The 12,969-nt window shown below is 47.9% G+C and overlaps 1 protein-coding gene across 1 annotated transcript; it reads left to right on the top strand.

Annotated features, from left to right (window-relative positions):
- The first annotated feature begins 388 nt into the window (after positions 1-388).
- Positions 389-12,421, top strand: LOC309672248 (vitamin D3 hydroxylase-associated protein). The gene is made up of 15 exons (XM_082483706.1): positions 389-613; positions 1,621-1,734; positions 2,084-2,227; positions 2,623-2,756; positions 3,087-3,293; positions 3,852-3,892; positions 4,510-4,634; positions 5,429-5,554; positions 6,291-6,388; positions 7,036-7,135; positions 7,705-7,748; positions 8,409-8,448; positions 10,733-10,841; positions 11,712-11,857; positions 12,168-12,421. The coding sequence occupies exons 1-15, from the start codon at positions 404-406 to the stop codon at positions 12,294-12,296; spliced, it is 1,767 nt and encodes a 588-aa protein (XP_082339832.1). The 5' UTR covers positions 389-403; the 3' UTR covers positions 12,297-12,421.
- Positions 12,422-12,969: the final 548 nt, after the last annotated feature.

The following is a 12,969-nucleotide window of genomic DNA, read 5'->3' as shown; positions in this document are numbered from 1 at the left end:
ATGGGCTTAACTGTTAATTAATTATTAGCCATGGGTATAGTGGGGATTTGCAGACCTTCAATTCCATTTATCAGCTCTGTCTGCTCTGTCTAGTCAGGTACAGCAGCAGGCAGTGGCCAGGGGAGACGCGGCCTTGGGGGGCAACCACCCTCCCCCAAACCCGGTGTGAGCTGAGAGCACTGCTTTGCAGCCCGACCCACAATGCTTCTCCAGCAGGCAGACCCTTTCAAAGTCCATGGTCTAAAAATTCCATTCCTGGACTTTGTTAATGCAACTCTGCCTCGGAGCTGATCTTGCACAGCAGGTGATCGCATAGTCTGCGTTCATCAGCCCTCCTTAGGAGAAGGTGGGAGACCCAGGTGTCTGTAAGTGGACCAGAATAGGAAGGACTGGGAGAGAAATCATGACCCAAGAGCGACTGTGGCAGGTCCTAGATCCATCCTGGGCTGACCCTCGCACCCTCTCGGCTCTGCTCTGCGGTTCAGCTGCAGCCGTTGTGCTACTGAAATGGCTGGCACGTAGGCAGATCCAGCAGAAGATGGAGGAGGCAAGGAGGACACGGGATCTGGCCCTGGAGCGAATGGAGAAGGCAGCTCGCAGGTTTAAACAAGAGGTAATTTGGGGGGAAGGGTGTGTGGGAGGGATTGTATTTTGGGTAACCGAAGAAAGGGGGAAGTCCTGATCAACCACTCTTTGAATGGTGGTTAGCACATGTGTAGGTTTTGGATCATCACCAATTGTTTCTGAGGGTCACCACCCTCCATTGTCACAAAAAAAAAAAAAACAAACCACCAAACAACCCCACTGTAAAGGCAGCATAAAAGAAGTATTTCTTAATACAGACTTGAGGATGAGTGGTGGGACCCTCTGGTGGTTTGGGACCCTCTGAATGAGATAACCACCTCAGACCTCCCTATGCAATTCTCTCCTCATCCCTCCCTACTGCCAAGCCTTTCTGCTCCTGTTCCCCTCACCTCTGCCCCTCTACAGGGACCGCTCTGCCCCATTGTCCTCAAAGTACAGGGAGGCCTTCACATCCCTCCACCATCTGCACATTGGTGACCAAAAGCTATTTCTTTCTGCCCACACCCAGTTAAAGGAGCACCTGGATTTTAGGAGGTCAGGTCCTTGGATTTGGGATTTGCCTTAAACCCTGAATAAATACCCGTTGCTATTCTTTTCTTAGGGGGGAGGTTGCAAACAGCCCACACGCTTTTTTTCCCTGTGTTAATGATAAATTTTGTAAAACTTTAGCTGGCTGGACTGCTATTCAACACGTCGTCTGTGGGTTAGAAGGGTGTGAAGGCCTGCAGGAGGGTAAACAGAGACAGGTCAAACCTCTCTTACAGGTTCATACAACTCTCCAGTCAAGAAGCAGTTTTCTGCCTGTTTTGGTTCTGGTTTTATGAACCAAGACTCAGCAAATTCCCCGTCAGCAAATTCCCCGCTCCAGTACACACAGTGCTATGTGGGAGGTCTGCATTTCTACAGGGAATGTCTCCTAAAATTCTCCATTCAAGGTCATTGCTGGGGAGATGTTAGAATTGGGTACTTGCGGCCTCAACATCAGCCTTTTCTGTCGTTTTCTTCCCCCTGTACTCAACTTCCTACCCTTTGCAGAACCCAGGCACCCAGACTGCGCACATCCTTTCGCTGACGATGGTGGAGCTGGCAGAGAAGCTAAAGGAGGGGTCCCTGTCCCCAGAGAGTGTCCTCTACTCCTACGTGGGCAAAGTGAGTGATACCTCCAACATGGGAGAGATGCTTTTGGGGGTCTTCTGCAGTGGGGGTTTTCAAATTAAAAACCAGCTCTTTGCTGAGAGAACTAACAATGCTGAGGATCACAATTTGTCAATCCTGTGGTGGCTGAAGGGTGGGTTATGGGTGAATGAACAGGACAGACATCCAGGGCAGAAAATTATCTCAGCAAGAAATATCTAAAGCTTATAGGTAAGGCCTGAATAATGAATGCTGGAGGTTTGAGGAAATTGAATTTTCAGCTTGCAAACTCAATTTAAATGCTGTTTCCTTGCTTCCATCCATTCATCTATCTTGTTGTTCTTCACCTGACCTCTCTGGAAAGGCTTTGGAGGTGACTCGGGAGGTGAACTGTGTGGTAGATTTCATTCATGGCTGTGAGGATCAGCTCCAGAAACTGAAGAAGCAGAAGGAGAAGGGGCTGCTCTACGGCATTCCCGTCAGCATCAAGGACCACATTAACTGCAAGGTACATCTCTAATTCCCCTGCCTCTTGGCCTGGGGCTGGGAACAGATCAGGATGCTCAGTCTTCTGCTCCTCTGCCCCCATACAAGGGATCCAGCTCGTTCCTTTTCACCTTATCATTATTGGCCAAGAGTTCCCTCAAACAAGGACATTTTGGACCAAATATTAGTGGGACCGGCAAAACTGCCTTTCTTCCTATGGAAAATTTGGTTTTCTGCAGAAATATCTAACCTGCTCTGATTTGATTTTCTCTTGAGTAGTCAGATCTTGCTCTGCCTGTGAGAAAAGTTAGGTGGGAACTTTGTCACAGGAGGCATCAGGACTTAATGTCTGTTATTGTCACAGCTCCAAACAGCTTCTTTCCTGGTATCTAAAGGGCTTTGCTTCCCATCCCCAAGGGCCACGTCTCCTCTGGAGGGATGGTGAAGTTCCTGGGCGAAGTGAAGGAAGAAGACAGCGTCGTTGTCCAGGTTCTAAAGAGCCAGGGGGCAATCCCCTTCGTGAAAACCAACATCCCACAGACGATGATAAAGTAATTGTGTGTTCGCCTTCATGACAATGCTATCAAACGTGACTCTTGCTATCTGAGGGAGGGTGGGCCTGCATGCACAAGCTCCCACCCTTGTCCAAGCTAATCATGCATGTTGAGTTAATTGCCTCCTTATTTCAATCTGAAATTATTTCTCTTATATTTGGTGAGTCTTTCTTCTTAAATTCAGCTGTCCCAACAAATCTACTTCATGCTGGTTCTACCTGCCGGGACTAATTCCACACTCATCCCTGGGTGGATGCTCTGTGCCCTGTATTTATGGTTTGCAGAAACAGAAATACCTCACCCACCTGTTGATCTTCCTCTCCCCAGCTATGACTGCAGCAACCTCATCTTTGGCCAGACGCTGAACCCTCTCAACCACCAGAAGAGCCCGGGGGGCTCCTCAGGAGGGGAGGGAGCTCTGATAGCAGGAGGAGGCTCCATCCTGGGCATCGGGTCGGATGTAGCTGGCAGCATTCGCCTGCCATCCAGCTTCTGTGGGTTGTGTGGGCTCAAACCCACAGGCAACAGGATCAGGTACATCCCAACATCTGTCCTCTTCTTCCACCCACTATGGAGACTGCAAAGTGTCCTCAACAGTGCATCAAACTTTGCAATAGTGTCCGCGGTTTCCTCCAGGTTTAAGTTAGCCCCCTAACGGAACTCTTTCCTTGTGTCAGCTAGGGCTAAGGACTCTATTAATGACATGTCATCTCCATCTGTTAATACAGCAAAGACTTATTCAATTTTTAATAGTCCTGGCCAGGAAGCTGGAAGCAAATACTACAGGGTCATTTCCTTTTCAGATGTTTTCCAGCCCTTGCCTTGCTTAGGAGTTTTCTGTTTATCAGAGGTGGTTTGCTCATAGATGAGGAATTGGATGGACCAGGGAAAGGAGATGATAAGAACAGCCTCTAATCCCTAGCAGCTTGCAGCCCATGGAATTCTTCCTAGCCTAGAAAGTGTCAAGTCTTTGCAGGACCTTTTGCCCTCCTAGATGTTAACTGGGGGCAAATGGAGAGTCTACAGCACACCATGGTGACCTGCCTTACAGCAAGAGCTGCTACTGATCTGCTTCTCCCATTGTGTTCCTAGCAAACTGGGTGTGGTTTCTTCTATCACAGGAATGAAATCAGGTAAGACCGCCCGTATGACATGTTACTACTGTCAAACCTTTGCTTCTTACACCTCCTCCTACTGCTGACATGCCAGCAAATGTGCTTGCTCAGTTATGTGTCTCATGACCAGCCAAAACCAGTGATCTGTTAGACCAGGGCCTGCCTTGTGCTCTTACCTTTTTGCACCATTAATTCTGTTCTGGATGGTGGTAGGTGTTAGCTGAATCGGAGCAGAGCTGAAGCAACGCCCATTCAGGCAATGCAATGCGTAGCAGTAAGAAATGTGAGAAGTGCATCCCAGAGTCCTGGGATATTTCACTGGAGACGCTTCCAGGAGACTGCTGGCTTCACCTGCTGCCAGGCGGTATTGCTGTTGGCAGGAGGACTGCAGTCCTTGCTTCTCTTGAGCAGGTCTTGTGCCTGCAGAAGCCTGGCCTAGAAGGGGCCAGTAGGTTGCCTCTGCTCTGAGACTTACGGATTGTACCTGCTGGACCTCCTTACTCCTTGCACATTACACTCATTCCACATTCTTCTTCCCTGGCCTGACTGGAACTCTTCCATGCTGGGCCCCTACCAGTAACTATGAGACAGCACCAGCCCATCTGCCTGCAGTGATAGGACCTTTGTGCTTGCAGTGGTGGGGATGCTGGGGCCCATGGCGAGAGATGTGGACAGCCTGGCCCTCTGCATGAAGGCGCTGCTCTGTGAGGAGATGTTCCGGCTGGACCCCACCTTGCCCCCACTCCCCTTTGATGAGGAGGTAAGGTTCAGAGGCAATCCCATGCCTCCATTTGCCCAGCAACAAAGTGAGATCTTGGGAGATTCCTGTTCAGTTTCATGTGTTGAGATAGTGAAGGACCCAGGGAAGCGAGTGTCCCTCTGAATAAAGGATGCCCATCATGAGCAACCACAAGAAGCAGCCACACAGCAGGATTGGCAGGCCCCTGTTGACTTGCCCTGATGAGACCTGCTGGGTGCTGACCCCTTCACTTCCCAGCAATGTCCAGAACAAGCTTGTTGCTCCATCCTGGCCCAATCCCTAAAGGAACTGATTTCTCCTGATCAGAGGAATTCACCCCTCACACCTTTAGTCAGAGAGCCTGACTTAGCAGTCACTGACCTAAGAAATCATTGCCCTTTGCCATTAGCTCTGCTTCTACCATCTGGTTGTGTCTTTCTGGCTCACATCCTAGGATCCTAGGATCTTTCCGTTGTCCCTGACACCCAGACAATACAGAGCAGTTGCCTACCCCAGAGGAACAGGTCCCTGAACTCTGTCCATAACCAGGCGTCCCAGGCTTGTGGTCTATACAGGTGCTATCACACCTGCTATCTCAAAGCTGGGACATGTTCACATGGCAGGAGGTGGTGTCAGAAAGACCATACCAAGGACCGCTGCTGGAGACCTGTGTTCTGGACAACACTGCTTTCCACCAGCTCTGTTGCGACCATCATTCCTCCAATCCAGGAAACCTCAGTTGCTGCCTTTCTGAGCCCTGGGATTGGTCCCATCTTGCACATCTCATGTACGCAAGTGATGCCCTCTTCTCACAGGTTTACACCAGTTCAAAGTCACTTCGGATTGGGTATTATGAAGGAGATGGCTACTTCCAGCCCTCGCCCAGCATGAAAAGGGCCATCCAGCAGACAAGAAAGCTCCTCCAGGATGCAGGGCATACGGTGGGTTTTCATGCCTGTGGTTGTCTGGAGCTGTTATCCTGCTCCTTACAGAGTTTGGACAAGTCACTTCCCATCTCCGCTTTTGCTGCCCATAAAACAGGGACCATCTTTCCCTGCTGTAAGGATCCCAAAGAGGAAGGCACGTGCAATAGTTTGTTTCCCAAATCAAAGCGATCTTGCTCCTAGCCTCCCAGACCTTTAGATATCTCCAAGTCACCCTTTTCTACAGCATTGTTTTTTCCATCATGTTTGGTGTTCCCATAAATATCAAACTCACAACAATTTCCACAATCCCTCAGCTGTTAAACGCAGTTTACAGATTTCTTGGTGGGTAAGGGGGAAGGAAGTTGGAGCATTTGACCCCCCAGATCTAGCCTAAATTATTCTGAGGTTTCACCGAGGGGAATTTCTGTATGGGAGCTGTTCCAATGATGCAAATTAATTAAAAATACTGGGTGTTTTGAAGCGTCTAAAAATTCTTCTCTGACATGTGGAGGGGTGGAGCATTTGCTAGGGCACAATATGTGTTAATGCCTTGGAGATAGGAAAGGACAGTGGGCAGACGCTGCTAACCCAGGTCCTTTTGAAAATGGGGTCTTGCTGTCCTACAGTAGCAAGGTGGGCCTAAGCTTCCCACCGCTTCCCACTCACCTCATCAGTGAGGCAGGAAAGTTCACAGAGGGCTCTATGAATCATTCATCTTTGTTGCCTCTTGAATGGGATGGTTTTCTTGCAGCTTGTTCCCTTTGCACCGCCCAAGATTGACTATGTGGTAGACGAACTGTTCACCAGAGGGATTTTCTCAGATGGTGCTGCTCACATGGTGGACTGCTTGTGAGTAAAACCCCCATTTCACTGTGGGCCATGAGACTTGACACTGTATAGCCAGTGGTTTCATCCAGAGTGTTTGTATTCTTGAGCGTGCAAACTGAATAATGAGCATCAGAGGAGCAATTTCTGGAAGGGTGAATTTAGCATGAGCAGCAGGTAGCCCTCAAGAGCAGTTCGCACACATGGACAGCGCGGTAGGGTAATAAGATACCACGTGTCAGCAGTGCTGTGGCAACTGGTTTTATGTGTGTGATCAGTCCGTGGCACATGGGAAACATCACGCATTATAGAACTTTCTAGGGAGGTGCGGTGGATTAGCCCTGGCTAGCAGCCAACCACCCACCCAGCCGCTCGCTCACTTCAAGGTGAAACATGCCCAGAGGCGTACGGGGCCCCACAAAGCACTCTAAAGCTTCTACAGCACTGACAACACAGGCAGTGAAGTTTTTATTTCCGTATAACATTTACATCTGAGCATCTAAACCCCACACGAGAATTTCTTGTTCAGTGTTTTGGACTGAAACAGGCAGATTTTGTCTTCTAGCAATTCCCCTCTAAGACAAACCCTGCTTTGGAAGCAGCATGGCTGTTGCTGTAGCTTGGGCACAGATGTCTTGTCCTGACTTCTCCTTCACTCTCTGCCCTTCCAGCAAAGGAGACATTGTGGATCCCAACCTGAAGTCCCAGTACAATACTTACAGGCTTCCTGCTCTGGTGAAAAAGATCTTGGCTATCGTTTTGAAACCCATAGTAAGTGCGCGGACGTTTCAGCTGTGTTAGAGGAAATCTGCAAGGTGGGAAAGTTCCCACGTGCGGGGAGGTAGGCTGCTCCCCTCTGGGAGCGCTTTGCTGCTTCATGTTAATTGCCTGATGGGATTAATAGTGAAATACTCTTAAATACACTTAGTCCCTAAAGCCAGGCTGAACTTTTCAAATGGGTCTGACAGCCTTTTTGGGGAGTTTTGCATGGGGAGGTCAAAATATGATCCATTCTCAGGGACCCATAAGCCATACAGCTCATCCAGCTATGGGCTCCAAGAGAATGCATATCACTAGCAAGGATCTAAACAGCATCCCCATATCCGGAAGATGCTCTCCACATCTAGCAGTGTGGTCTAGAGCTTTGTTTGCATGGGGTTTTGTGATTAAATGTATACATTTATGTGGGAGTAAAACCACTTCATTGGAAAATGTACCTGTTCTTCAGAGCCACTTCTGCTAGGACAAGAAATGTGCCCAAAATGCAATCACATGATAGCCAGCTATTTCAGCTGCATTGATGTTGACTAATCCCAAGTTTTTCCTCTTCCCTCCAAAAGTACCCACGAATCGCTCGGGACCTCAGCGCTCTCTGCGGAGTGGGGTAAGACGCACTGAAGTAGCTCTGGAGAAAGGGGATGCACATGGATGCGTCCAGCGGTTCATGTAGGTAGATGCCACCTCGCTGGGCAAAGCCCTGTCACGGGGCTGTGCAGCACAGGCTGAGCCAGGTGAATATGTGCTGCCTCAACACCAACTGGGCTTAGCAAAGTGTTATCCAGGGCTATGCAGCCAGAGATTATTTTAAGAGCTCAAGGAACCTCGTCGTGGCAAGGCTAGGATGTCTCCATGGAGATCAGCACAGAGACATATGGGCTACTTTCCCCATCAGGTGGATTCTGGTATCCAGAGCATCACGTGCCACATTAATGGAGAGGACTCTGCACGCGGGTGCAGTGTGGTGTGAAGTACCTGTCCCTCCAAGAGAGGCAGAGACACACCAAACTGGGAGTGAGTGAATTTGGAAGACTGCCGTGATCTTTGTCTGGGTGCCAGAGCACCTAGACGTGGTGGCATGCTTTTAACATAAGCTCTTTTGATGTACCTGTAAGCGTGTGTGAACCCAGTGGAATCGTCTGGGTGAGCCCACAGCTTGTTCCCAGAAGGGTCGGGCGGTCTCCATAACAATGGTTTGTCTGTGCATTCTGTTCATTGTTTTCTGTTGCCACAGTCCCAAAGCTGATTAATTCTGCCATTTTTCCAGGTCTGCCAAAAACCTCTGGGATCAGCATGCAGCAGTGGAGGTAATGTGATTGATTTTTTTTTTTTCTTTTTCCTTCCTAAATACAGCGAGAGATCCCTAAAGTTTCTAAGCAATTAGTTTGAGCTCTGTGATGGATTCAGAGTTGGAAGTGGATGATCTGGAAATAAAGCAGTTGGGCTTTTATTTGAAAGTTAAGCTTTGCAAGAAGGTATAAGAGCCCAAGGCTCTAATGTTCTTGTGGAGGTCTTTACTTACTGGAGGATGGGGAAGAAAGATTATCCTTTGCCCCGCGTTTCCTAAGCAGAAATAGTATAAGAACAGCCACGGAAGATGAGGCTTCATTTTTTCTTCTTTCTGTCTCTTGGTGCAAATCCTTAATTTCAGACATTAGGTGCTATTTTCACGAGCTAAAACCATGCTTGAACTACCAAGCAGAGACCTTAGAAGTCAAAAATTGTGGTTGTGAACTCTTTGGCTTAGGTGGATTTCGTATGAACTCATTTGGGATCAGAAACATAGGACAGGAAGCATTATCCTGGACAACTCAGTCCAGTGCTGCCCACAAACTGGTCAGGTTCCTTTTTAAAATCAGTTAAGTTTTATGCTTGCGTTAGTTTTTATTGGCCGGCTCCTCTCCTCTGCACTCTGACGGTTGGAAACCTTCATATTTCCCGTGCTGTTTATTCACTTCCAGTTTATCCTCAGTTTATTCCTGTCCTTGAGCTTAAATAGCACCTCTCCTCTCTGGTATTTTCCACTGCCTCCCTCATCCTTGATCTATTTATAGAGAGCAGTTGTATCCCCTTTCAGCTGGTGTTTTGCAAGGCCGAAGAAGCTGAGCTGTTTTGGTGTCCTCCCACGAGGCAGGATCCGTGTTCCCTGGGACACCCTCGCAACCCTCCCCGAGAAGAAACACGTCCCCAGCCTGCGCCACGCAGCCCCCATCGGCGCCAGTCGCTCGATGGGCGTGCAGGCTCGCTTGCAGCAGGTCCGGCAGATCATAGGGCAGAGGAAAAACTCCTACAAACCTGCCCGGCCGCTGGGTTGATGGGAGTGTTTGGAAGGAAATGGGTTTGGGGTTTTGTTTAGATGTAAACAGATTCCTCTTCCCCCGAAAAAAAAAAAAAAAAAAAACAAAAAAAACCAAAAAAAACAAACCACAACACAACAAAACAAAACTCCCAAAAAACCAAACCAAAAAAAAACCCCACGACACAAAAAAACCCTAAATCCAAACCAGCCAACCAACCAAAAAAAAAACAACTAAAAAGGAAACTGTCAAAAAGGTTTGTCAGCCTCAGAGATATTTTGGATTGTTTTTCTTCAGTGAAACCATATTCAGTTTTTTTCATCTACTGCAAACAAGAGCTGATTGAAAACTTTTGGCTAGCAACCAGCTGTTCTCTCAGGAAAAAAAAAAAAAAAAAAAATCAGGTTAGCTACACTGACTGTTTTTCCTGAAAACCCATCTCATTTGTTGAACTTTCAGCAGGAAGGATCTCAGACTGCAGATGGAAACTGAGGTCAGACTGGGGCTTTTGAGAGAGATGCAGAAGACCGTTGTACAGAAAACTTGGAGTGAGAGAGTTGTGCAGAACAGGGGCTGGACCATGGGACAAACGTGTCCCTGTAACCAGAATACGGCTGCAGAAGCAGCCGTGCTGTGGTCCGTCCATGTCTATTTACTAAGACAAAGTGGAACAGCTCTTTGAGGATGGATTCATTCGTTGCCTGATGTTCAGCAAAGCTGTGGTAATCCAGACTACAAACCGAGATCTCGCGGATCTACAGCACCATCCTGAAGCTGTGCCTCCTGCATCGGTGCGGGGGGAAGACCTCGGGCTTGCCTAGCTGTCTCTTGCTGCTTCTTTTTCTTACTTTTACCCTGATGCAGAAGGAAAGAAGGTTTTGTGAAAATATTTTGAATTAATGTCTTCTAGATTCTTCTACCAAAATAACCAAAGCTTTTAGGAAATTTGACTTTTTAGTCAGCTAGACATAATTCTTCAAACTCTTGTTGATCTACATTCAGTAAAATTCAAAGACAACACTGTTCATAGGAAGGATTTGGTTAATATTTGAAGAAATCAACCCTGAAATGCGCACCTAGCATTAATGTCTAGGTTGGGGCAGCACATGGTATTCTGACAGGAAACCTAAGGGTGGAAGAGCCAAAATCCATTGGCTCTTTCAAAGCACAGCTCAGATTTTATTTGATTTTTCAGTTGTATCCAGGAAGGTTTTTTTCCTCCTTTTCCTGTAGGCATTGATCTGCCACTGCTGATCAACAGACGTTGTTTGTCATCTCCTGTCTTTCCTTCTAGGTTTACCGCACTGAATTCATTGCTAAATGGAGGAAGCTAAGGCTGGATGTGATTCTTTGTCCCGCGCTGGGGCCAGCCTTTAACCACGGCTACGCTGGGAAGCTATTCGGTAATCTCCATTGAGGTGTCTCTGGATGCAACCATGGTGGTGTTTGTGGGCAGAGCTGGAGCAAAATATTTTGGTTTCTTGGACATTCCCCAAATCATGTGCGGTCCTTGGTCTTCCCTCTGGGGAAGAAAGCAAAGGAGAGGTCTCCTCTGGGTGGGTCTTCTCATGCCCCCACCTCATCTGAGCTGCAAGTGTTTGGATTATTAGGGGGCAGCAATTAGTGGCACATCTGTCCCAGTCATTCATGGGTGAGTTCCTCCTGCATCGTCTGTCCTGTAGAAAGCCCAAGAGCTATTCCTGCAGCAGAGACTGGCTGTGAGGATAGTTGTCAGAAGGGTGGTAGACCTTAGTACAAGGCCAGGCTTTTCTGAACATGGCCATTTTGCATTTACCAAGACTTTGCAAATAGTAGAAGGGTTCGTTCCCATGACTTGCAGAAGGCCGTTTTTTATAGCTTACAGCAAACAGTCAGGGTCCTACATCTGTCTAACAACAGTCCTTTGGGATCCAAAATCCCCAAGATGGTGTTACAGAACTGGACATCTGGATTATCTTGGGAAGCTAGCTGGGATTTTTCCCTGAGGTATGGGAGACAGATGCAGATTCTGAATACTCATATCTGTCTCTCCGAGAGCAAATCTAACTTCCACCCGACTGACAGGTGAAGGCACGTGTTTCTCTCTGGTCTCATCAGCCATGTGGCCTTCTAACCTTGCCATCAAAAGTCCCTTTGCAGCCCATTTTCATGGTCTCTTCAGGTCCAGCAACTCCAGGTTACAATTCCTGCAACCCAAGTTATCATCTGAAAGTCGTTGCTGGCCCAGCACACTAAATGTTGCCATTTTGCATGCTCTGTGTGATCTTTTCCAGCTGCGACCTCCTACACCAATTTATACAATGTCTTAAACTTCCCTGCTGGGGTGGTGCCAGTCAGCACGGTCACAAGAGCCGACGAAGAAGAACTGAAGCATTACCGAGGGCACTACGGAGACCCTTGGGATCAGAGGCTGAAAGAGGTCAGCGGGGAACGAGCTTAAGTCTTAGCAGAAGGTTATGACTGGCACAGTGACACCTCTGGCACATTGTCCCAGGGCTTGTCTGCATCTCTGGATGAGAGCAGGAGCTTCTTTAGTAATGCAGTTTGCACACACCACGTTACTACCTTCCATGCGGTGCCGCTGGGCTGGTTGTACATCAGCCTGACAACTGTCCCCTTGCATGTCTTCTGTTGTCTTCTCTTCCTATAATGTCAAACGACAGCGTTCCCTCTTGTGCCTCCCCAGGTGCTCTGGTGCTCTAACTCAGCACCATGCTTAATTTTTGCAGGCTGTGGAAGGAGCCGTGGGGCTGCCGGTGGCCGTGCAATGCGTGGCTCTGCCATGGCAGGAGGAGCTGTGCCTTCGCTTCATGAAGGAGGTGGAGACACTCGCCCATGGCACGAAGAGAAATGTGTGATTTCTGGGAACGTGCCTTCACTATGATGGCTTTTCATTCCTTGCCCTTCACTCCAACCACCTTCTATCTGATGCACAAAGCAAAGTAGATAGCGACCTGCAGACTCTGAACCACGATTTCAATAAACTGGCAATAAATGCTGTTTTAAAATAGTCAGCAAAAATCTCATCTCTGTCCAAATTTCCTTCTTTGTTAGAGCTAAACTGAGTCAAAAAAAACCAAAAGAAAGGAATGAGAATTAATGCTGGACCAAAGGAGTCCAATAACTACAGTATAACCATATCTGTTGCATGATATGAGACCAAAGAGCTGTTTATCCCAATATTTTACTTCCAACAGTGGGCAGGAGCAGATATTTGAGGGAGAGCATAACCTGGTAAGTGCAGGATTCCCTCTCCGGCTGTGCCATAGGTTGGCTAAGAGACTTTTTTGGCAAAGGCTTGCATTCAGCCCATCATTTTTAATAGCTGCCAAGAAAGCTCTCCTTCATGAACTTGTTGGGCCCCTTTCTGAACTCATTTACTCTCTTGATGTCCACACCATCCGATGGCAGTGGGCTCTGAAGTTTAGCTGTGCAGTGAGTTGTGGAAAGCTTAATTTTCTTTGTCTAAGCATAAGCTGTGAGAAATGGTAGCTGGTCTGTTCTTCACTCCTGTTCCTCATTGTTTCTTCC

This window comes from Vanellus vanellus, assembly GCF_965231255.1.
Source record: "Vanellus vanellus genome assembly, chromosome: 5".
Taxonomy (NCBI): Eukaryota; Metazoa; Chordata; class Aves; order Charadriiformes; family Charadriidae; genus Vanellus; species Vanellus vanellus.
Note: the sequence above shows the minus strand (reverse complement) of the source record. Positions and strands in the feature narration are given on the sequence as shown.